This window comes from Equus quagga, chromosome 15 (genome assembly GCF_021613505.1).
Source record: "Equus quagga isolate Etosha38 chromosome 15, UCLA_HA_Equagga_1.0, whole genome shotgun sequence".
In the NCBI taxonomy this organism is placed as follows: Eukaryota; Metazoa; Chordata; class Mammalia; order Perissodactyla; family Equidae; genus Equus; species Equus quagga.
In genome coordinates this window covers 69028168-69052994 of record NC_060281.1, presented here as the reverse complement: position 1 = coordinate 69052994, position 24827 = coordinate 69028168, and the positions used below count along the sequence as shown (strand labels likewise).

General features: G+C 57.9%; 1 protein-coding gene across 3 annotated transcripts in view; it reads right to left on the bottom strand.

Moving 5' to 3' along the window:
* The window catches only part of SCARB1 (scavenger receptor class B member 1), a 70813-nt gene that overhangs the window by 25213 nt on the left and 20773 nt on the right, over positions 1-24827 (bottom strand). For all 3 annotated transcript variants that reach the window (XM_046640852.1, XM_046640851.1, XM_046640853.1), the window contains exons 2-4: positions 5297-5454; positions 3995-4136; positions 1126-1329 (exon numbers count right to left, since the gene is read on the bottom strand). In XM_046640852.1, the coding sequence (XP_046496808.1) occupies positions 1126-1329; positions 3995-4136; positions 5297-5454 (504 nt within the window). The remainder of the gene's footprint in view (positions 1-1125; positions 1330-3994; positions 4137-5296; positions 5455-24827) is intronic.

Below are 24827 nucleotides of genomic sequence, written 5' to 3'. Positions count from 1 at the left end.
AAACCCAAACCCCACTCAGAGCACAACACACCCAGCGGGACAGCTACATCTCCCAGCCTCCCTTGCGGCTAGCTGTGACCACATGACTAAGTTCTGGCCAGTGGAAAGTAAGTGGAAATTGTTTTTCTCCCTCCTCAAGAGGGAGACAGCTGGGACAGTCCTCAACTCCCCTGCCTGCCCCTCCATCCCCACCACTTCTTCCTTCCTGCTGTGCTGTCTGGAATGTGGATGTGATAGCCGGTGCTCTAGCAGCTATCTTGGACCACATGGTAATCTTGAGTATGGAAACCACGCCCTAAAGATAGTGGAGCACAGCAGTAGGATTCTAGATCCATAAAGAGTATGAAGCCACCACATCAACACTGAACAGTCATGGCTGCACTGTTATTTTGGGGTTTCCACTATACAAGGTCAACATAGATTACAGGCACACTAGTGACTCTGTAATAACTTGCATTTGTTTACAAGTTTACAAGATACTTTTACAGAATCATGTCACTTACCTCAAACTGGCCAGCTAGCCCCACGCCCAGAACCTGTCATTCCGGCCAAGAATGTATCACATGCCAGGAACAGAATCATGATCCCTGTCCCCTAACACTCTATGCCAGACCAGCAGAGCCCAAAGAGGCTGAGGCTGAAGCACCAGAGGGCTTATTGAAACCCGTGGTTGAGAGCACCAGGATCAGGGGTCAGAGGTCAGAGGTCAGATTCTACATGAGATCACGGCTGAGGAGCCCAATCATGGACCCTACCAGGTTACCAGGGTTCAAGATTAAGAAAAAGCAGGTGGCTTAGAGCAACGCTATAGTCGATATCTGTGATCTGCCTCCCCAGCAGCCATTTGCCCTTCTTCCAGCAATAGCTTCCAATTGTCTAACTCAGCCGCAGTCAGTTCATTTGAGCCTGGATCAAGCTGCACCTGAATCCAGCCCTAGAGTTTTCAGTTTGATGAGCCAACAAATTCTCTATTTTGCTTAAGCCAGTGTGAGTTGGGTTTTCTGCCATTCACAACCCACAGCCCCAGACCCCCAGCCAGCTCCCAAAGCGAGCTGGTAACCAGCTTCCAGGCTGCGTCAGTGGACAAGAAGACAGGCCTTGAACTCCTCACTGGGCCACACTTACCTCTGCAAATAACCCGAACTTGCCCTTGAAGGGAAACATATTTGGGAAGTACTTATTGATGAGGTTCATGAGGGGGTCCTCGTAGCCCCACATGATCTCGCCGACGGTGCGGTTCATGAAGGCGCGCTCGCCGAGGGTGGTGAACGCCAAGGTCATCATCAGCTTCAGGCTCATGGGCCTGTCCTCCATCATCATCGCTGCACTCTGCAGAGCGAGGGGAAGCTCGGGTCAGGGCTAGACCGCCTGGGCCGTCCATCCCCACCGGACTCCAGGTCGGGCCTCAAGGCAGCATCCACCCAGGGAAGTTCGGGCCGAGGAGGGCCCCTGAGGGAGCATCCAGACCATTCCCTGAGCCTTCAGTGACAGACCACACGTGCTCTTGGCTTCAGGCTAAGTCAACCCCACCCCCAGCCCCAGAGGGGGGCACGCAGCTCTGGCCCAGCCGGTCAGAACCTTCCTCCTTCCGGCTACAGAGATTGGTTTGGGAATGTGCATGTGACCTACTCAGAGCCAACAAGCCACAGGGACACATTCTGCCCAGGCTGCAGGGTATAGAAGGGAGGTCCCGCCGCTGGTGGCCTTGAACCTGGGGGCGTGCAAGGCTATAGCCACCCCGAGGAGTGGGTTTGCCAGAGCTTGGAACCGACAGAGACCCAGGCAACCCTATTTGAAGCCTGGATCAAGCCACACCTGAAACATCCTTAGCCTTTCAATAATATGAGCCCATAAATCCCCTTTTCACTTAGGCCAGTTTGGAGCACCTTTTACTGTCACCTTGTAACCTGGAGTCTTAACGAAGACTCTATTCCACGTCCTTATCTTCTTCTTCCCAAACACCCAGAGCCCAACCCTGTTCTACCCAATATCTGGGTGCTTGGAATGCACATGAATTTATTTTCTAAGTTCTGCTTCCCTCTGGAGATTCTGTCTTGGCCCTTGGTTTAGTTTTTAAAGGCACCTCATCCAAAACCCAGTCTCCATGGGGACGGCCCCGTGGCCGAGTGGTTAAGTTCATGCGCTCTGCTTCCACGGCCCAGGGTTTTGCCGGTTCGGATCCTGGGTGCGGACATGGCACTGCTCATCAGGCCACGCTGAGGCGGCGTCCCACATAGCACAACTAGAAGGACCCACAACTAAAATATACAACTATGTACCGGGGGGGCTTTGGGGAGAAAAAAAAAAAGATTGGCAACAGTTGTTAGCTCAGGCCAATATTTAAAAAAAAAAACAAAAAGCCAGTCTCCAGCCAAGAAAGCTAGAAAAGCGGACGCAGCCGGCACTTCCTAAGCAGTTGACAGCGGAGGCCAACAAAACACGCCGCCGGCCAGCGCAGCCCGCCACCCGCTTCCGTGCAGTCTGGGAGCTAAGAATGGGGGTTTGGGGCTTTTTTTTCTTTTTGTGAGGAAGACTGTCCCTGAGCCAACATCTGTTGCCAATCTTCCTCTATTGTGTATGTGGGATGCCACCATAGTGTGGCCTGATGAGCGGTGCCATGTCCGAGCCCAGGATGTGAACCTGCGAACCCTGGGTTGCCGAAGTGGAACGTGCAAACTTAACCACTATGCCGCCGGGCCAGCCCCCTAAGAATGTTTTTCACATTTTCCAAGATTGAAAAAGAAAAGAAGGATACTGCAAAAAACATGAAAATTACATGAAATTCACATTTCGGCATCCATAAAATAAAGTGTGGTTGGAACACAGCCACGCCCACTCGCACATGTCATTGTCGCTGGCTGCTTGTGCGCTCCAACAGCAGAGCCCAGCAGCCGCCATGAGACCGTGCGGCCTTCAAACCCTACACTATTGACTAGCTGGGCCTCTCCAGGGAAAGTTTGCCCACCCTGATCTAGGCACCAACAGCACGCATGCGTGAGTGGGACTGTGCATGCAAGTGTTTCTCCTTGATAAACAGTACGCGTGGCATGATCAACACATGTGTCCTGCATCTTGCTTTCCCCCCTTAGACAGACCTAAGGGACGGCTCCATGCCACTCCTGCAGCCCCGCCTCCTTTCACGGGCTGTGTGCTATTCCGTTGCCTGGCTACAGCAGAATATCACAATGTAACTCCACATGGTGAATATTTAGGTCGCTTCTAGAATTTTTCTGGCAACATTGCTGCAATGAGTATCCTTGAGCACAAACATCTTTGCCAGCATGTGTTTTTCTACCCAGAGGACAAATTCCTACAAATGAAATCTGATGTCAGATTTCACATTGGAAAGGAGGCGGGGCGACGCAGAGGGGCCGCTGTGACCCCCGTAAACAGCCTGGGCACAGAGGCTCCCCCGGGCTTCCCCGGTGGATGACACTTCGCACATGTTGTCACACCCATTGCTGGGGGATCAAGTGTGTCCCCTGTGAGTCCCGGGGGGCTCTGGGAGCCCGCGCCTGCCTCCCCCCGTGCCTGCCCCTCCCTGACCATGTGCGGCGCCTTCCTCTGCGATGACCCACGTCCCAGAGCAGGACCTCGTGCTGGGTCCCTGGAGCCGTCCCGCTGTCAGAGGCCCCGGGTGGTCTTGGGGCCCCCGTCCCACGTGATGAGCTGTCTGTGACTCCAGCTGTTGCCACCCGCATGGGATGGAGGCCCTGCTCACCCCCCTCGCGGTGCGGCGGGCAACAGGCCTGGGGGCGCCCACTCCGCCCCCGCGAGGACCTCCTCCCGGAGGGGTCAGATTTGTCCACCGAAAAGGGAGAGACAGTGACGTTGCCAGGACCCCCAAGCAGAGACGGGGGGGGGGGGCGCCGGGTGGTCCTGCAGGCTGAGAGTCTGGCCCATGAGCCCCAGGCCGTCCGCGCCAAGGGACAGCCCGGGCAGGAGAGACGGGCGCCCTCGGGCCGGGGAGGAGGGGGCAGCAGGGCAGCCTCACCATGACCAGGATGTTGGGGATGACTATGTAGTCGCTCTCCAGGCCGCGGGACTTGTGGGGCTGGAACTGGAAGCTGCGGTACTCCAGGAAGGACACTGTGTCGTTGTCGTTGAAGGTGATGTTGCTCTTGTGCCTGAACTCCCTGCAGGCAAGGGCCGGGGCTCAGCGGGCTCCAGCCGGGCCGTGGGGCCCCCAGAGCCCGGCCACCTGCACCCCGACAGCGCCATGGCCGCCTCCCGGGTCCGTCGTCCACTGCAGGACCCGGCGCCAAGGCCTCCGTAAAGCTCACCAGCCACCCCGGGAGGTCCCCAAATCCCGACACACCTCCCCACCCCGCCAGGCCCTCCATCAGGCCTGCTCACACGTCACCTCCTCGGAGAGGTCCACCCTGGTCACCTCAAACCCCAAGTGCCAACGCCTTCCGCACCCCCGCCCCCCGCGATGCTAACGTAAGATTCCACTTATTCATCTTCATCCGACTCCCTCAACCCAGCTGCAAGCACCTCAGTGCTCTCTCTGTCCATTTCGTCCTCTTCTGGGTCCCCTGTGCCTCCAACAGCTGTGGACACCCAGTCGGTGCCCTACAAACATTCGCTGAGTGAATGAGTGAGTGCACGAGTGAATGCACGCAGCCGACCCCGACTCGGGCACCTGACTCCCACACCTCGGCCTCATTTGTTGAGTTTCATCCCAGGCCGCCAGGATCCCAGTTGTGCATCTCAAACAGCTGGAACATTCTCTGCCCGTGTCGCCCCCCGGAAAGCCAGGGCGGGGCTGGTCACCCCTCAGAGGGTGTGCAGAGGCCAACGGCTCGGGCGGGGCAGGCAGCCAGGCCCGGGGTCCCCGCACCACGTGATGGGCAAGTCAGTTTCCTCTCTGGGCCCCAATTCCTGCACCTGTACAAGGGGAGTGAAAACTTGGGGGGGGGTTGCTGTCATAAAGTGAGGTCGGGACGCAGCAGGTGCTCAATCAATGTGCTGAATGAATGAATGACCAGGACAGAGCTGTCAGACTCTACAAGGTCTCAGGTCTGGGGAGCAGGCCCCTGCTCGCGTGTGTGTGTGTGTGTGTGTGTGTGTGTGCGCGTCTGTCACACGCACACACCCTGCTCCCTGATCCACGTCACCCCTGCTCACTGCTCCGGAAAGAACTTCTCCAGCACCATGACCGGCCCCCACGCCTGGCCTGCTTCTGGAGCAATCTCTGGGGCTCAGCATGGCAGCCCCACGCCAGTCTGCTCTAAGACCTTGACCCTGCCAGGGCCACTCACCTGGGGGTCCGGGCCCAGGCCCCCGTCCTCACCTGTACACGTAGGGCCCACGCTCCTGCACCTGCGGCTTCCCGCCCTGGAGGATCTCGTTGGGGTTGAGGACGTGGAAGAAGTAGACGGACAGGTAGAAGGGCACCGGGATCTGCTTCCACATGTCGAAGGACAGGCTACTGGGGTCGATGCGCACATTCTGCAGGGGACGAGACAAACACGCCCATGAAGGGGGCGACCTGGGCCCACGCCCACCCGTCTCACCACTTGGCTCCAGAATAGCTGCCCAGAGCCGGCCTGCACAGCTGGATCCCACAGGCACAGCGGGGCAGGGGCTCCTTGGCCGGGGGTTTACACAACTAAGATTAATAGGTAATCTATCCATGCTGTTATTTTTTAACGTGTTTTAATAACAGTAGCCTGATCAGGGGACCAGGAGGTGGCTGTCACTCAGCCACAGCACAGGGCAGCCTGCAGGAATGTAGGCTCTGTGTGGCCAAATGATCACTTACTCACTCAACAAACATTTGTTGAGCACTGACTACCTGCCGGGCCCTCTTCTAAGAGCTGGTGATTGGAGAGGGAACAAGTCAGACCCAAATGCAGAACTCTGGGGTTTCATCCCAGCAGGGGGAGGGTAGGCATTACACAATGAGTGTACAATGCCTGCTGGGTGGCAGAGCATAGCGGGAACAAAGCGGGATGGGGAAAAGGGTTGCAATTGTACAGAGTCGTCAGGTAGGCAAGACGGAAGCAAAAACAAAACCCAAACTAAAACAGAAACTAAAGGCACTGAGAAGTGAGGGGACCACATGGATTCAGTGGGGAGCAATTCCACATAGAAGCAACAGCCAGTGCAAAGGCCCTGAGGCAGGGAGGTGCTGAGACAGAGAGTTGAGGGACATCAGGGAGGCCACTGTGGCTGGAGCAGAGCCTGCGAGGGGGAGAGCAGAAGGAGATGAGGACAAGAGCAGTTCTCCATGAAAAGCCAGAAATACAGAAATTTACATGAAATGTCCTGATGTATAAAGCTTGGCAAAAACTTGATTTTCTCAAAAGGCCGAAGAAAACAGGCCCAAAGCCCACTGGGCGAGTCTGTCTGTCAGATACACTGGGCTCTAATCCCTGCTTCACACCTCAGCTCCGCATTTCCCTGCCCCGTGTCACGGGAGGTCCCCCCACTGCCACCCAATCGCCCCCAGACTGGCCTGCCGACACCACTGGCCCCCACACGGCTCATGTTCCCTCCCGGGTCTGGCTGAGTGACAGACCACCGGATGGACGCCGGTGACGCCGAGCTAGGCGGCCAGGGCCCGTGCGTCACCCCCCCTCTCCCTCTGACCAAGACCTTCAGGACAAGGACAGCCACCCCCTGTCCCCAGGCAGCCAGAACCAACGGGCAGAGGCTCCGGAGGAGGCAGGAGGCTGCAGCTGGCTGGTGAGGCCAGCCCCACCTCCCCGACCTACAGACTCCGGAGGCGGCCAGACCCCAGGCCCCCTGGGCCAGTCGATCCCGGCCGAACCTCAGTCTTCCGGTCCGCACAACGGGGCCGGCGGCTCTGCAGCCTCAGCCGTGTCCCATTTGACCGACACGCATTTAAATGAAGAAAAGCAGAATTCACTGCCGAGAATTAGAAACTGGGAGATCTACTCTAAAGTCTGAGACTCGCCTTCAGGGGTGACAAGTGTTTACTCATGAACACATCTTCCCACGGGTTGCGGGAGCCACAAGGATCATTTTATGACCTCAGCCTCCAACACGTGCAAATAAAGTGACTAATAAACATGATGGAGCCAAGCGATAAAAAGCGAGCATCTCGCAGGCGTGCCTGTGCACCCGGTGCTACTCTCGGTCCTTCGCTGAATTATCGCCTCCAGGCCACGACCCTCGGAAGCAGCCACTCTTAGCCTTAGGTTTTTGGGTTCCTCTGTCACTGGTAATGCAGTCACGATGAGGGCTGAATTCCCCGGCCCCCAGCCCGCCCTGCCCTCCAGCAAGGAGCTCCTCTTCAGTGCTCCCTGGTGGGGAAGGAGGGGGCGCAGTGAGAGGTCACTGTGTGAGGAAACAGGCACAGGACCCTGGGGCGCCGGCCCAAGTGCTCCGCTCCCCGGTCCCAGGCAGGAAGGGAGCAGGTGTCCAGCCCCAGCTCTGGATGGAGGGCAGCACGGCCGGGCCCTGGGGCTGGTGGGGAGGCGGTGAGGACAGGAAGCGGCGGCCCCGAGTAGAGCTGTGGGGAGGGGCCGGCCGTCCCAGCTCAGTCCCCACACGTCCAGGGCATCTGGGCAATTCGGGGGCGCTGGGGAGGGGGGCGTGGTGGACTGACGGGCCACCCCGACGCAGAGGCGGCAGCTGCCACTCCTCTCCGGGGTCCTCTCCGGGGTCCTCTCTGGGGTCCTCTCCGGGGTCCTCTCCGGGGTCCTCTCTGGGGTCCCCAGGGCTCACTTCTTCCACATCCTCCCATGTTTCACGAGCTCTCAGAAATCCAGATCTTTCTATGGAATCTCCCGATTGTTTCAGTATCAACAACTGATTTTTCAAGATCAAACACACCCAGCAGCCAAATCGTGCATCCCAGGCCACGGCTGGCCCACGGGCCGCCCCTCTGCCAGGCTGCTGCTGCCCTGCACTGGCACCAGCTCCAGAGGGGGTGACCTCTTGTGTTACAGATGGGGAAACTGAGGCCCGGCGAGGTTGTGTGCCTCTCCCCAGGCCCCACAGCGGGTCTGACACCCGAGGCGAGTCCCCCGTCCCCCTCGGCACAGGCGGAGCAAGCGGGATTCAGACCTCAGCCTGGAGGCTGCTGGGGGGCTCATCCAGGATGCAAATCCTCAGATTCTAACAGACCCACAGGGAGGAGCGACAGGGTCAGGGCCGCCGTGCCCTCTCCGCCATCCCCTCACCCACAGGAGAGATGCTCACAGGACTCATGGCTGGGGGGTCCCCGCCGACCCGGCCTCCGCCAGCACACGCCAGCAGGAGGAGACGCGACCTCAGTCCCATTGTCCTCCTCGGCGCGTGTGGTGAAACACGCTCGTAAGACCCACCGTCTCAGGGAACTTCTGAGTCTGCGACACAGCGTCAACTACAGACACTGTGGTGTGCGGTGCAGAGTAAACCTGTGCACACGGGCCGGCACAGTTGAAGGCAGACTCTGGGGCCTGTTCATCGTGCACAACTGAAAAAATGACGACAGAAGCGATCATGAACGAAGAGGTGAGGTGGGAGAGAAGTTGGAGGCGGTGGACATGCTTCACAGGCTGCACTGACGGTGTCAGGAGGCCACGCTCGTCTCCAAACTCATCAAGTCGTAAACATCAAACGTGTCCAGCTGTCTTTATGCCAATCGTACCTCAACAAAATGATTTTCTTAAAATAACGGTTTCCGGTTCCTGCCTCCTTCCCCGGCCCTATTTCTTGGCAAAGGCAGCTGGGCCCGCAGAAGCCTCCAGAATCGCAGGATCCCCTCCTGCTCCCCTCATCCACTGGTCTGCTCCCCCCGGCTTGGGGATAAATCAGGGCCAGATCAATGGGTCACCAGATAAAGCCACGAGTCTGTCTGTCTCCAACAACAGGGGCTTTGGGGCCCTGGGCTGGTATAGGGTCACGGCCCTGGTCCCCTCTGCATCTCAGTTTCCTCATTCATAGCATGGGCGTGGTGACAGCGCCCACCGCGCAGGGCTGGTGGGGGGATTAAAGGAGCTTGCAGAGGGAAAGCGCCTCGAACAGGGCCTGGCAGGACCCAGGAGTCCAGGCGTGACCGACCTCCGACCCCAGGTCGGGGACGGACTTTGCTCTGCTCAGACCCAGCAGGAGAGCATTCTTTCGGCCACACCAGACCAGAGGCATCTGACCCGGCAGCTGATTAGATAAGAGTGGTGGCCAAGCTCACGGCCTTTTGCCCAACATAACTGATTCTATCCCCACCCTCTCCCGGGGTCAAAGATCACGGTAGGAAGACAGAGATGGAGAGAGAGGACCAAGGCCATCCCTTGTTGGACACCACTCCCTCTTCCCAAAGAGACCGTGCGAGCCCATTCCTGGACAGTCAGGAAGGCTGCCCGGAAGAGGAGACGTGTGAGCTGGGGACTGAAGAAATGAGTTGGGCTTTGCCGGGAAAAGAAGGTGGGGAGGGCACTCCTGGCAGAGGACCCAGCCGTGCAAAGGCCGGGGAGCCTTTAGGAGCAGGATGGACCTAAACGTCCCTCGAAAACAAATAGGTTTTTAAAACCACCTGAATGGCCATCGACCGGCCAGCAAACTGCGTGTCTCAGCCCCTGGAACAGCACTCGAAACGGGAAGGAACCGACTCCCAACAAAGCACAACAGCGCGTGACACGTTTAAAGGGCCAGACGCAAAAAGCCGCCCGCGCTGTGACTGCATTTATGGGACCCTGAGAAAAGGGGAAACCAGAGACAGAAACGAGATGAGTGGGCTCCAGGGGCTGGGGGCGGAGCGGGGACTGACCACAGAAAGGCATCGAGAGACAACCTGGGGGTTACACGTCCCGTATCTTGATTTCAGTGGCCAAACAGGCAAGGTGTTGACATGTGATAAAACTCATCAACTATCCACTAAAAAGGATGAATGTCTGGATGAACCTCAGAAGTATCAGGCCGACATTTCTGACAGTCGAGGCAGGACTCACGCAGCACACAAGGCCCGGTCGGGAGAGTGCAGCTCAGGGGTTTTTAGTGCATTCACAGAGTTGTGCAGCCGTCACCATCATCGAGTTCCAGAACATTCCATCTCCCAGAACAAGACCCCGTATCCATGAGCAGCCGCTCCCCTCCCCCTGCCTCGCAACCACAGATCTACTTTCTGTCTCCACGGATTTGCCTTTTCTCAGAGAAAGAGACTCATACAGTATGAGTCTGCAAACGTACCCACAATCTCTATTTCTTAAAAACAAGCAGATACAAAAGGCCACATACGGTTTCTTTCACTGAGCATGTTTTCAAGGATCACCCATAACCTTCATCCTTTTTAAGTGGAGTTTGTTGAGTTTTATTAAATGTATACACCTCACCCATATGACAAATGAAATCAAGCAAGGGGACGTTTCCGCCACACCTGCTAAAAAGGACGCCTGTGAGCACACCGTGTGCACGGCAGCCCGAGGGGGGAGCAACTCGAGCGTTCATCTGTGGGTGAACGATGGACACAGTGTCCACATGTTCGATGGCACGTGACTGGGCCTCAGACAGGAAGAGAATCCTGACACAGGCTACCACCTGGCAAACCTGGAGGACAGGATGCTGAATGAAAGGAGCCAGTCACGAAGGACCGATCCCGCGTGAATGACTCACGCGAGAGCCCCTAGGGGGTCATATTCAAGGAGACAGAAAGTAGGATGGTGGGGGCCAGGGGTGGCCGGGGGACGGGGAGTCAGTGTTCCAGGGGACAGTCTCAGGTTTACGATGAGAAGAGCTCCGGAGATGCATGGCGGTGATGGGTGCACAACAGGGTGAGCATGCTCGATGCTCCTGAACGGTACGCTCAGAAACGGCTGCGGTGGTTTTATGTTATGTGTATTGGACCACAATTTCAACAATTGGAGGAGAAAGATTACGCATGTGAGTGATATCTCAGTACAACAGTCGGAAACATCGATGAACGTTATTGTGTCTCAGTCACCACGTTAGACATAAACTGATGGTCCAGAACATTCCCAGCGCCTCAGTGCCCCTCGGGCTCCATCCAGCATGTTCCGCTTTGCGTCTGGTTTCTTGGTCTCAAGTAAATGCTTCTGAACTGCGTCCCTTTCTCGCTGGCGACAGACTCTTGTATAAATGCGCCTGCTCGGTTCATCCATTCACCTGTCGACGGACATCCGACGCCTCCGTTCTAAAGAAAGCTGCCAGGGACTCACCAGATTACACTTAAAACGTGTGTGCTGTATCGTCAGTAAACACAGCTCAGTAGGGGTGATTTGAAAAAACAGTAAAACACCCATGACACGCTCTGTTTACTCCTATGAACAACCTCCGGAATATTCTGGGTTAGAAAGAAAGCAAATAGGTATCATTGCCACCTCTAAAATATGATGCAATCACTTTGAGCGGAAGAAGGCAGGGACCAGAGAACAAACTGAGGCTCATTTCCGTGAATTCCGGAACAGGCAAGACGAATGTGGAGACAGCGATCAGGGCAGGGTGCCGGGGCAGGGGTGGGGGGCACAAGGCGGTTTCCTGGGGGCTGCGGAGCTTCTGTGCCCTGAGGAGAAGGCAGTGGCCCGGGGCCGGGTGCACTCTGTGCGAACTCAGCGCCCTCCTGACGGGAAAGGCGCCTTCTCAGGTGCAGCTACCCTTCAGCAAAAAGATGCTGGAACCAGAACGGAAAGTTTTACAAATCAAAGATTAACTGCAAATGGGCCCCAAGACTCGAACAGACGTTTCTTCAAAAAAGGCGCACAAACGGCCAACGAGCACGCGACCGCCAATCAGAATGACCACGAGATGGTACGCGGATGGTGCGACCAGAAATAGAAAATAAGTGCTGGAGAGATGGGGGGACACTGGATCCTCGTCCGCTGCTGGGGGGACGGCAAACGGGGCGGCTGCCGCGGGGAACGGCCTGGTAACTCTCAAACGCAGAGTTACCGTATGACCCAGGATTCCACTCCCAGGATCAACCCGAAAGAACTGAAAACAGGTCTCCAAAGAAAAATGCGTTCCAGAATGTTCACTAGTGCTGCATAGCTGCACTACACATAGGAGCCATCGCACACGTCCACCAACAGAGGCAAATAAAACGGGGTCCGTCCACACAACCGACTATGATTCGGCCACAAAAGGAGCAAAGCATGGACGCCTGCAACAAGCCGGACGGACCCTGGCGACATTACGCGGAGTGAAGGGAGCCAGACACAAAAGGCCACACACCGTGTGATTCCACGGACGGGAAATGTCCAGAATCAGCAAATCCACAGACACAGAAAGCAGCCCGGGGGTTCCCGGGGGAGCTGGGGAGTGACTGACTGCTCAACGGGTCCAGGGTCTCCTCCTGGGGTGACGAAGATGTTCTGGAACCAGATAGCGGTGATGACTGCACAACATTGTGAATGTGCAAAACGTCACTCAATTGTACACTTCTAAATGGTTTAAATGCTGAGGTTTAGGTTAAGCAAATCTTACCACAGTGTTTTTAAAAAGATGAACTGCAAATTAAAATGACATATTTCCCAAAAGACAGACACACGGATTAAGTTACCTAAGAAAACCAAGTGTGGGCAAAGATGTGGGAAACGGAGATGCCGTTGGTGGCCGAGAGGAGCCCCCGGGAAGCGGGGAGAACAGGAGCTCGGCCGATGGCTCCATGGTGCCCTGCTCGGCACAGGGCACACAGCACCGGCTTTCGGGGTTGCTGGCCCCCTGGGACCGCCACCTGCACACCTGGAGCGACTGGAACAGAAGCCTCGTGAAGAACACCCCCCTGCAGCCATCATCTAAGCCCCAACTAGACCAGCTCCTGCTCTGAGGCCCTATTCTCTTCCATCCTGCTTTAAAATGCTGGTCCCCACTCACCCCGATCATCTCGCCACCACCACCGGGTCACACCCCACAGATTGGAAACTCTGCCCTAGAGATATTCCAAGTGCGTGTAACAGGGCCACAGAACTGTCAAGTCTCGAAAAAGAACAGACAGACCAGCAGGTCCTCAGCCACAGATAAACTGGGCTTCCCACACACCACAGCAGGCAGATGTGAACGGGCCAGATCGACCTGGGTACGTCTGAAAGCAGAATCTTGAGTGGAAAAAGGTAAGCTGCAGAAAGATACAGTCCATATTGGCCTCTTTACGTGAATTTCCAAACAAATAAAATAATGTCTAACATTTTATTTTTTGAAAATAAAATTAATACAAAAGCTGCCTTCTCAATATTGGCCTGCGAGTCCCTCCATCTGGTCTCGCCCCTGTGGCCTCTCCAGGTCCCACATCCCGTCGTTTTCTCTATCACTCACTCAGCCCAGCCATGCTGGCCTCCTTGCTGTCCTTGGCATGGGCAGGCACACTCCTGCCCCAGGGCCTTTGCACGGGCTGTTTTCTCTGTCTTCAGTGTTCTTCCCGAGGTAGCCACGTGGTCAAATCTCTCACCCTTCTAATCTTTGCTCCTGTGCCCCCTGCTCAGGAAGACCCACCCTACCCACTCCCAAATTCCTGAACTCCCTTATCCTGCTCTGATTTTTCCATGGTCCTTGTCACCTTCCAGCAAACATTACAACGGATTTATCACATCTATTGTCCTTTGTCTGCCTCCCCGCCAGCTCACACCCACAAGGACAGTATCCTCATCTGCCCTCTTGGCGCGTGCACCCTCAGGGCTCGGTGCCCAGCAGGCACTCAGCAAACGCTTCCCGAGGGGACGAGCGACGTGAGCTCTGGAACAAACACGGTCAATGCGGCAGCGTCCAGGGACAGGTCGTCTGCCTCCTCCTTGGCGGGGGTGTTCAACAGCTCGTCCTCGGGAGTGAGTTTCTTTAGCGACATGGAGACCCTGGCCTGTCTGGCACCCAGCTGGGCCGGGCAGCCGCTCGGTGGATGTGTGACGGCAAAAATGAAAACTTCATACACATTCACTTTTGGTCATTCGCCTATGCTTCAGTTAAGTAAATCTTTAAAATTACAACTTCAACAAAATTTTCTGGCTTAGGGAGTCGCAGCCTCAGGACGGAGCGAAACACGAATGCCAAGGCTCAGGGCACCCTCCCGCCCGACGGTGGTCTCAGCAGCACCTCCTCCGCCAGCCCCGATCTCCAGTCCAGGCAGGGAGGCGAGGAGGCCAGACACGGCCCAGGGAGGGCGGAGGGCACCCCGAGGCCCAAGGATCGGGGCCAGCCCTGCACTGCCCAGGGAGGCCCGAGGAAGGCAGGGGACAGGCAGGCCCCACTTGGCTGTCCTGCCGGGGCACTGAGGTCAGCGGCAGGTGTCCGCACACGCCTGCAGAGCAGAGGAGCGGGCAGCGGCCGAGAGGAGCCTCGACCCCCCCGGGCCTCCCCCTCCCCTCAGCTGCCAGCAGACAGAGCAGAGGCCAGAGAGCATCTTCGCTGGGTCCCGGGGTCCCTAGGGCCAGGGAGTCCAGGCGCGCCCTGCCACCCTGACACCTGGCCCGGCTCCCCGGCATCGAGGGTCCACGCTGGGCTCCTGGGGCTGCCCGACAAAGTCTGTCCTCTCCCAGCTCCGGAGCCCGAGGTCTGAAACCCAGGTGACGGCAGGGCCGTGCTCCCTGTGCAGGCCCGGAGGAGGGTCCCGACTCGCTGTTCTGGCTCCCGGCTCCCGGGGTCTGCTGGTATTCCTCGGCTTGACCGCATCCCCCCAACCTCTGCCTCCAGGGTCACGTCGCCCCCTCTCTGCGCGTCCTCTTATCTTAGAAGGACGTTCTTGTGGACTCAGGGCCCATCTGATCCTCGCCTTAATCACGTCTGCAAAGACCCTGCATCCAAATAAGGTCACGTTCACAGAAGACAGGGGCGAGCATTGGGACATAGCTCTTGGGGTGCACTGCTCAGTCCAGTGCCGGGGCCAAGGCCGGGCAAAGCTAGGCTACCGGGGTGTCACCCAAACCCACAACTGGCCAGGTTGGCATCCAGCCCAGGCGCCCAGGGCTCCTTCTCCCTCCCCGACGCCAAAGAGAATGGAGAGGCATCTGGCCGCGCAGGTGGGGACTCCCCTCCCCACTCCCCCTCCCGGGGCCCTCGATGCTGCCCAGGCTCCCGGCCGGGCAGGGAGAACAGAACGGCCTCGGGGCTCCCAGACCATCGCAGAAGATGCACGGGGCACCCCAAGCCCCCACCGCATCCTGAGCCCTTACTGGGCACGTGCCGAGAGCCCGCAGCATCCCGGGCGTGGGGTCACAGCAGAGGACAGACCGCAAGTCCCTGCCCTGGGGAGGAGACAGCCCTGGGCAAGGAGGCCCAGGGGCATCAGATAAACCCACACTGGAGAAAACTTGAAGCCCTGGGGCGCGTGAGAGAGAGGAGAGCCAGGTGGACAGTGACAGTGACAGGTCATGTCAGATGGGGCAGCCCAGAAAGGGCTCTCTGGGGAGGTGACATTCGAGCCGAGACTGGAGGAGTGGAGACCGTCCCTAGGAGTGACTGCCACACGGAGAAGAACATTGATTAAAGTCTCCTCCGTCGGCTCTTCCAGACGAATACGGCGTCCAGCAGTAAAGTCTCTATTTCTCACTCGATCGACACTCACGTGTCCCTGCCTCTGTGAGAGAAGCCAGGGGGAGACCCCCAAAGCGGGACACCCCTGGGGCCCAGAAACCTCCCTTCCATGGGAGGGGGCAGCGGCTGGAGCCCCCAGGCCCAGGCCCGGCTCTGCAATGGCACAGCAGCCGCCGCCCCGGGGGGCCCCACAGTAACTGAAACGTCGAGAGTCCCCACGGAGCCGGCCCGGGTGCCACCCCCAGGCCGACTGCAAGGACTTCAGAAAAAGAAGCACAAGGACATAAGTCTGCTCGTTGACGTGTTTCATATTGATCACATGCTGAGGCCACGACACCGTGGGTGTTTTGGGCGAAGTAAGAGCGACCGCTAACACCAACGGCACCTGTTCCTTATTCCTCTTTGTGCTGTGGCTGCCGGAAAATTTCAGATGGCCCGAGCGGCTCGCACTGGTGGCTCACGCTGGATTTCTACAGGCAGCGCCGGTGAGCAGAGAGCGGACTGGGCCCCACCTCCATGGCTTCCTAGCTGTGTGGCCTCAGGCGAGAGGCTTCCCTCTCTGTGCCTCAGTTCCCCCATCTGTAAAATGGGAGTATAACAGCCCCTACTTGGCAGGGCCATGGATGAGACTCAAGAGATGGGGCACAGGACTGCACACAGTAGGTGCTTACTATGAAGGAGCTGTAACTATCACTACAATTATGGCTCTCGACCACCCCTGCACTCGACATTCAAGGCCTCACCTCAATTCTCCCAAGGGAACGCCTCATGTTCTCCCACACGAGTCCACCCTGGGGTGGCGGATCAGCTCAAGGCCTCTCACGGCGCTCTCCCCTGCTCCCAGGATGCCCCTGACCTCCAAACCCAAAAGCCCACTCCCTGGGGGCCACCTCCTCCAGGAAGCCTTCAGGAACTACCTAAAACGAGCCTGCCCGGATCTAATCAGGACCTGGTCCATTCTGTGCACAACCACCCACCCTGTGCTAGATGCTGTGCGAGGAATTTAAAGATGCAAAGATGAACCAGACGGGGCACCTGGCCCTGAGAGGCCAGGGGTGAAGAGGCAACAGCAGCATCATGTCAACCACACGGCACCGCTCAGGTAACAACGCACTTCCGCCTGCTTCACCCCTCAAACTCTCGAAGCCCATGTCACAGGTGGACACTGAGGCTGCAAGGCCGGCCGTCTCCCAGGGCACAGGAGCGGGGGGAGCCCTGGCGCGGGGTCGGCGCCCACATGCGGGCCTGTGTGTCCACGCTTCTCCGCCAGGCCGTCCCCACCGGGCTGCAGCGCACGGGGCTTCACCCCTAACCGTGAACCTGACGGGCCACGGAACTGCAAAACCTAGTCCCTCCCCAGTGACAGCAAGAAACAGGCTCTGGGGACACAGCTCTGACCGCACGAGCCAGGAGGCCGCTCGCCCACGAGACCCAGTTCTGGGACAGGCCCAGACCCCGCCCGCTCGGCCCCCGAACCCAAGGGCTCCAGAGGCGCCCCCAGCCCCAGGGGCCCTGGACACGGTCGGCCGGCAGCACAGGCCGCTCTGGCCTCGGGAACACCATGCCCTCCGCTAATGTCCCAGCTGCTTTTGACTTGAAAGGTACTAAGTACAAAAGAGGAGCTTTTTATAGGAAACGCCGGCCCGTTGCTAAGACGACGGGTGAGCAGCTTCAGCGACAAAGCTGAGTCATCCTTGACTCCTCCGTTCCCCTCCCGCCCAGCACCCCATCCCACATCAAGGTTGTGGCTGCTCTCTCTCCAAACCTCCCCTGAAATCCACCCGCTTCTGTGCACACCGCCCCCCCGCCCCGGCCCCACCATCACTCGACTGGACCAATGCTGTAGCCTCTTGGCTGGTTTTCCGACTTCTGCCCCTGGTCTATTCACCCCACAGAATCAGTTACCCTTTTAGAAGATAAGTTGGATCATGTCATCCCCTGCTCAAACACCTCCCATGGCTCCCTACCTATCTCGGAATAAAGTCCAAACTCCTGATAGTGACCTACGAGGTCCTGAGTGATCTGGCTTCCTGGAGGCACTTCCATCACACCCCCCTTTACTGTCGGCCTCACTCACTCTGTTCCAGCCTTGCTGGCCTTGCTGTTCCTGCACCCACCAGGCAAGTTTCTGCCACAGAGCCTTTTACTGCTCACTCCTCCAGGGGCACTCTCCCTGCTCCCCGACCCGATGCCTCACTTCTCAAGCCTAAAGTCACCTTCTTTGTGAGACATTCCCTGAACAGCCTTCATTCCCTCAACAATACTCACTGAGTCCCCACTACACGTCAGGCTCTGGTCTAGGTCTGGGGACTAGAGCAGTGAACAAAATGGACAAAAAGAGCCTCCTTTCTAAAGCAGCACTCCCCCGTCACATTCCGTCCATCACCCTGTGTGTCTTCCTGCCATTACCACCATCAGAAATTCCTCTGTCTCTGTTGACAAGCCCCCCTTCCCGCTGCCTGGACTACAGTCATGATGGATGGAGTCAGAGCAGCCACTTTGGATCACGAGGCAGCCTTGAAAATGGAAGCCACGCACCAAGGATGGTGGAGCAGGAAGATAGGAGACTAGACCCCTGTGACTTCATGGAGCCACCCCACCCATGCTGCCCAGCCCAGTCATCAGAGAAATGTCCACTAAACCCACAATGAGCTCCTACACCATACACCAGAATGGCTGACACGAAAAAGACTGACAATAACAAATATTGGCAAGGATGCGGAGCAACCAGAACGCTCACACACTGGTGGTAGAAGGATAATTTGGGATTATCATGATGGAAAACACTTTGGCATCCTTGGCTAAAGCTGAACATACATTTACCCTGCAAGGCAGCAATCCCACTGCCAGCGTGCACCCCAGAGAAATGAAACATACACCACACGGAGATGGTCCACGACCGCTCAGGCAGCTCGCCTCATAACAGCCCAAACTGGGAACAACACAAAGGGCCACAAACAGTGCGTGGATGACAAACGGTGGCACAGTCCTACAACCAGCCACCACCCACCAAGAAAGGGATGCACGAGGACACCCACAGTGACACAGAGGAGCCGACGAGCACGACGTTGACAGGGAGAACCTGCCAGTGCACCCACTGAGGTCACTGTCCTGGAACGGGCTGACCAATCCTTGGGACAGAGGGGCAGTGGGCCACAGGGGGGTGCCGAGAGGGCAGGGGAGTCCCCCCACGATCCAGGTGGCTGCAGCCAGCGTGCACGCCTACACAGATACTCGGCGACCTCGAACCTGAGCCTGGGCGCTTCCCTATATGGGGGTTACATTTCGGGTTTTAAAAAGAAAAAATGAGAGAAAAACTGTTTACTACGGCGGTGGGTGCTCTTAAGGTGTTGGGCACATGCTGGGGGCACCTTGGCCCCCAAGGGCCCAACAAGGCTGCCAGGCCCCATCAACCTGACTTCTCTCCACCTGCCCCCGAGAGACCTGCGGGGTCACGGCTGGGGGCCCAGGAGCCCCAACACCAGCAGAGGGACCCCGACCCCACGGCCCCGAACCCCTGCCCCCTCAGTTCCGGCCCTCCCCCTCCTCCTAGGCAGGGGCCCCACACAACTTCTGTGCCTCGGTTTCCTCATCTGTGAAAAGGGACTAGAAACAGGACGACCTCGACGGTGACGGCATGCTGACACAAGGGGACGAGCCGGCCCTTTGCCTCTGTGCCCTCCCCCCAAACCCAGAGCCCCAGGCTCGCCGTGAGAAACCTGTCGGAGCAGCCCCAACAGAGGGGCACCTGCGAAACCCAGTCAGGGCCCCTCAAAGCTGTCCAGTCACCAAACCAAGGAAAGTCTGAGAAACCGCCACAGCGAGGAGCCTCCGGAGGCAGGACTGCCCGCGACGTGGTGTCCTGGACGGGCCGGGACAGAAAACGGATATGAAGTCACAACGAAGGAGGCGGGACAGTGTGGGACTGGCTCACGCTAACGTGTCAGCTCTGGTTCGTCCCCCGTAAGCAACGTGCCGCAAGCACCACAGATGTGAACAGGGAAGCGGGGTGCAGGGTCGCGAACACCCCGTAATGGCCCCCCAACGTGTCTGTGAATCTAAAACTGCTCTAAAACACAAACTCACTCACAGCCAACAGGACCCATCCCGGCGGCTCCTGCGGGCTCAGATCCGCGTGGGACCCGGTCCCACGAGAGCCGGAGGCCAAAGGAAAACGTGCGCCCAGAGCTTTTGCAAACATCAGAGCCGCTGAAACAACACTGACATTTTCAAAAGCAGGTCTATTCAAACATACAAGAGTGTTTCAAGCTGAAGTATTTTACTTAAACCAAAACCAGACTCTGGTAGAATTTTACTTCCGTAGCTTTAATGGAACAAAACTCACTGTTTGACTTTCCTATTGACTGCACACAAATTACCAAAAGCTCACTGGCTGAAAATAGCACAGAGTTGGTATCTGGGAGCTTTGGAGGTCAGAGGTCGAAAAGGGGTCTCACGACAAGATGGAGGTAAAATCGAGGCGTCAGCCCCAGGGGAGAAGCCCTTCGCCAGCTTTTCCAGCTTCCAGAAGCCGCCTGCCCTCCTTGGCCCAGCCCCTCAACCCTCCGACCCCGCTTCCATCGCCTCATCCTCGCTCACCTGCCTGCCTCTTACAAGGCCCCTGGAGACGTCCCCACACATAACCCAGGACAACCTCCCCATCTCGAGGTCCTTCATTTAACCACATCTGCAAAATCTCTCTCGTCTCGTGAGGTGGCACGTCCACAGGTCGCAGGATTAGGACGTGGACATCTTTGGGGGCCACTGTCCTGCCTCCCACGCCCGCTCAGGGAATGTGGGGCTTCCTCCCGCAGCCCCCTCCACACCTGGGAACCCCCAGCACCGGGGAGGGGTGACGCCTGTCCCCCACGCACCCCTGGCTCTCCTGAGTGCTCCCGTCTGCAGCCAGCAGGCAGGGCCCCGGCCAGACAAGGTGGGCCAGGTCGCTGCACGGGACGCCCACCATCCCCTCGCAGTGAAGCCCCCTTGATCTGCAGCCTGAGCCCCTTGAAGAAACACAGGGCAGAACACACTCTGGTGGCTTCTTTCAAGTGGCATCGTGGGGGCCTTCGTTCTCCCGCCGGGATCTGCAGAGCAAGCCCCTTCCACTGCCCCGGCTCCAGACTCCTGAGACCAAAGGACAGCCTGGCTGGATGGTGACACACGGTATCAGAATGCGAACTGAGGCACGTCCCAGAAAGACCTCAGCTGCTGCATCCTCAGCCGGGCACACGAGGGGCGCCGAGGGGCCCTGGACGGGGGCCACCCCCATCCTGGGGCGCATCAGAATCGGGGGTCTCGCCAAAGCAGGCCTCTAAAAGCCACCAGGTTCCCACGGGACAGGTGGGGAGAGAAGAGGCCAGAGGTCAGAGCACCTTGAGGGTCCCAGGGGGCCCAGGAACTTCCTGGCCGGGCAGGGACCAACCGACCACGGAGCCACACCCCCGCAGCCCCCCAAAAGGGACCCAACGGCAAGGGGCAGAGGCCCCCGGGGGGAGGCCCGGGGGATTTCCAAACAGCGGAGCCAGTTCCTCATTTCAGAGGCTCACGCTGGACCTGGGGGCGCACTCGGGTGGGTGACAGTTCCGCGGCACAGTGGGGGCAGGGGGTCTGGACTTTGTGTCACTTTGTGTGACTGTGCCGGGCACCCGTTGGAGCAGTGGCTCTCCAAGAACAGGCCTCCATCAGCAGCAGCTGCGTCACCTGGGAACTTGACAGAAATGCAGTCTCTCGGGCCCCATGGCCGCCCCGCCGACTCAGATGCCGGGCTGGGGCCGGGCCGCGTGTCTGGACGGGGCTGCAGAGGACTCGGCCCCACGCCAGGCAGAGAGTCACCGGCTAGAGAAGATGACCGATGTCAGACGTGAGCTCCAGGAGAACCGGGCAGGGAGCCGGGTCGGGGGCGCAGGGTGGCCTGGAGGCTGCACGACCACGTCTGTCGAAGCAGAGGAGGGGCGCACGGCAGCAAGACACTCTCTCTGCTTCTATGTATATTTGAAATCTTTCATGATGAGTTTTTTAAAATCACTTAAAATTCATTACACCCTTCCGCACGTACACAAAAACACACAGATGGGTCTTCTCCCCGACTCTACGAGCTGTCAGTCCATGGGCCAGATTTGGCCAGTGGATGAGTTTTGGATCACGTGGTATTTCAAAATACTTGAATTGGTTGACAATATCTTAAAAACAGCACATAAATTCTGGATTTCTGGCTTCTGAAAAACTGGGAGATGTGGCAGCACTGGGCCTGCACCCCCACATGGCCGCAGCCTGCTGGAGCCAAGTGGCAGCTGCTCCTTACAGAGGGTCCACTCCCCAGCTTGCCACAGGCCCCACCACTCCCTATCACCTCACACCAGGATGCTTCACTCACAGCCCTGACGGACATCTGAGTTTGTGATCCCTGTCCTACAGTAACACAGGGCGACGACCCAGCATTCATTCATTCATTCGTTTGTTCGTTCCAACCTCGCCTGAGCATCTAACATGCTCCAGGCTGGTGCTTCATGCTACGGGGGGCAATCAATTAAAGAGAAGCAGGGCAGGAAGTGGGAAGAGGACACGTTACTCACAAATGACTCAGACACCCAACAGGAAGAGAGCAGGGCATCAAACGTGTTTATTGGCATACCTTGGCCAGCAATGAAACACTCGCACAGCTGGCAGGAGCACGTGTGGTGCAACCACTTTGGAATATTCTTGGGCAAGATCGACTAAAGCAGAGCCCGACGTCCAGAAAGCCCCTTCTTGGCGTCACCCAGGAGAAATGGAGACACACGTCCCCTCGAAGGCTTGTAGACAAATGTTCCCAGCAGCTTTCCTCCCGACAGCGCCACCCGGAAACCACCCAAACCCGAGCCCGGGCCAGGCACACGCACGGCACAAGCACGGCGGCACGGAAGAGCCCCACAGGTGACGGGGCGGACCTCAGAGCCTCACGTGGAGCAAGAGAAGCCCGACCAGAGGACGTGTTGCGTGACCGTCCTGGTAAAACCTTGCTCCGCTGTCAGAAGCCGGGGGGCAGTTACCTCGCAGCTGGGTGTCCCCTGGAGGGGAGCGCGAGGGGATGCTGCTGGCGTGCTGCTCGCTGGGGTGTGCTCAGCTGTGCAATTCCACGTGCCCGATACACAGGCGGCTAACGTCAACGACGACAGGCAGCATTTGCTGGGGGCCAGGCCTTCTGTCTGACGCACAGGTGGCAGACAGTGCTGCCACACACCGGAAGGCCACCTCTATCCCCTCGCCCTGCTCAGAGAACCCTAACTTGCTTCTAGTATTGGGCAGAAAGCCCTAATCTCAGGGAAGGTGGGCCCAGCTCCAGTCCAGGCCCATGACCCTGTTCTAGCCAACGTGAAAGGAAGGGAAGCCTGTTGGGAGCATCTGAGAAAACACTCCTCTTCCAACAAAAGAGGAAGAACTGAACAGAGCCCTCCCATTGCACCATCCCTCCTTTGGGCTTTGAATGATGTGTGTGACAGCATGATGTCCAGCGCTGTGGCAGCCATCGCGAGACCATGAGGGCAAGGCTAAGAGAGTCGCATAGACACTGACCCAGTGCCCTGACATTATCGAACTCCTGAACAAATCTGGAAACGCTTATCACCTCCAGTCTCTTACGGAGCACGACAATAAACATCTTGATTATACCAGCCACTCGGAAGCAGGTTTCATGTTGTTGGCAGCCCAAAACATCCCATCTGAAGCAATGCTTTCTTTCACTTGAACCCGACCACTGGTCTGTGAGGTAGGTATCACTATTCGCTCTGTCTTATAGATGAGGAAACTGAGTCATAGTGAGATTTAACCACTTATTGCCCCAAGGCACAAACCTAGCAGTTGCAGAGGGTCAGCAACTCTGGTCTTCCCCAAAGTCTGGGCTCTGACCACTGCACTCTCCTGCCCGGGAAAGGTAGCCACAGGTATGGCCACAGTCTCCACCAGGGCTGACTCCAGCGCCACCTCCTCCACAGAAGTCAGGAGGAGGATAACTCTTCCTGCTGACGCCTCCACTTCACTCCAGGAATAAAGCTGGCTCTTTTCAAGCAAGAACGGGTTCGCAAACTGTAGCCCACGGGCCACATCAGGCCTCATGGCTGTTTCCATTCATTCCAGATGCTAACAGTGCTTTTACATTTTAAAATGTTTGAAAAAAGTCAACAGAATCCCATTTCATGACACGTGAGAGTTCGATAGGAGCCACGTCTCGGTGTCCGTCTTAAAGCCGTGCTGGCTCGGCCACGCCCACTCTCGGCCGCTGGGGCGGCTCTGGCTCTGGCAGAGGTGAGCCAAAACCTTCACTCTGCCCCTTTACAGACCCGTGTCCGCCACCCCATCCTCCCCGCCCGGTCCCCTGATGCGCCACACGGAGACCCTCCTCCTCCCGCCCGGTGGCAGAGCAGAGGATGAAAGGACCCAGGACACGGGCACCCGGTGTGCACGTGCCGCGAGGACCGTCGTAAGGAGCCGCCCCCGCCGCCCTGGCCCCGCGGTGAGAAGGCCCCGCGGAGCCGGCCCAAGGCTCGTCCACCAGGACCCGGAGGAGACGAGGCTGGGGCTGCCACCCTCAGAGGCTCATCTCCACGAAGCTCGGCGGATGATCACCTCACTGTGGCCGGCGGGCCCCCATCAGCAAACCCAATCCAAGACGGGGCACACCAACACCCCCTCAAATTAGACCCCACAGTGGTTTTTTTAAATTGTAGTAAAATACACATAACATAAAGTTTGCCCTCCTCACCATTTCTGGGTGCGCAGTCCGGGGGCGCTCAGTACACTCACGTTGCGCCACCGTCTCCACCGGCCCCTCCAGAACGTTTCCATCTTGCACAATAGAAACTCTGCCCCATTACCACCACCTCCCCCCGTTCCCTGGCCCCTGCATCCCACTCTCTGTCTCTATGGATGCGCCTCCTCTGGGGACCTCGTGGGAGCGGAATCACTCAGTGTCTGTCCCTGCGTGACCGGCTTCTTTCGCTCAGCACAGTGTCCTCCAGGCTCACCCATGCCACGGGCTGCACCAAGACCAGCTCCCTCTTTCGGGCTGAATCACATTCAGCGTCTGGAGGGGCCTCCATCCGTGGAGGGACGTCTGGGTTGCGTCACGCCTCGGCCCTGTGAATAACGCTGCCACGCACATGGGGGCACAACATCGCCTCGAGTCCCCGCATCCCGTTCTTTGGGGACGTACCCAGAAGCGGAATTGCTGGGTCACACGGTGACTCTGCACGGCTTTCTGAGGAACCGCCAGACCGTCTCCCACGGCGGCTGCACCCGGGCACGTTCCCGCCGGTGGCTGCAGGGGCCCCCTCCTCCACCTGCTCGCGGATCCTTGTTCATTTTGGGACGGCGGCCGTCCTGACGCGCGAGGCAGCGTTTCACTGCGGTTTTGATCTGTTTCC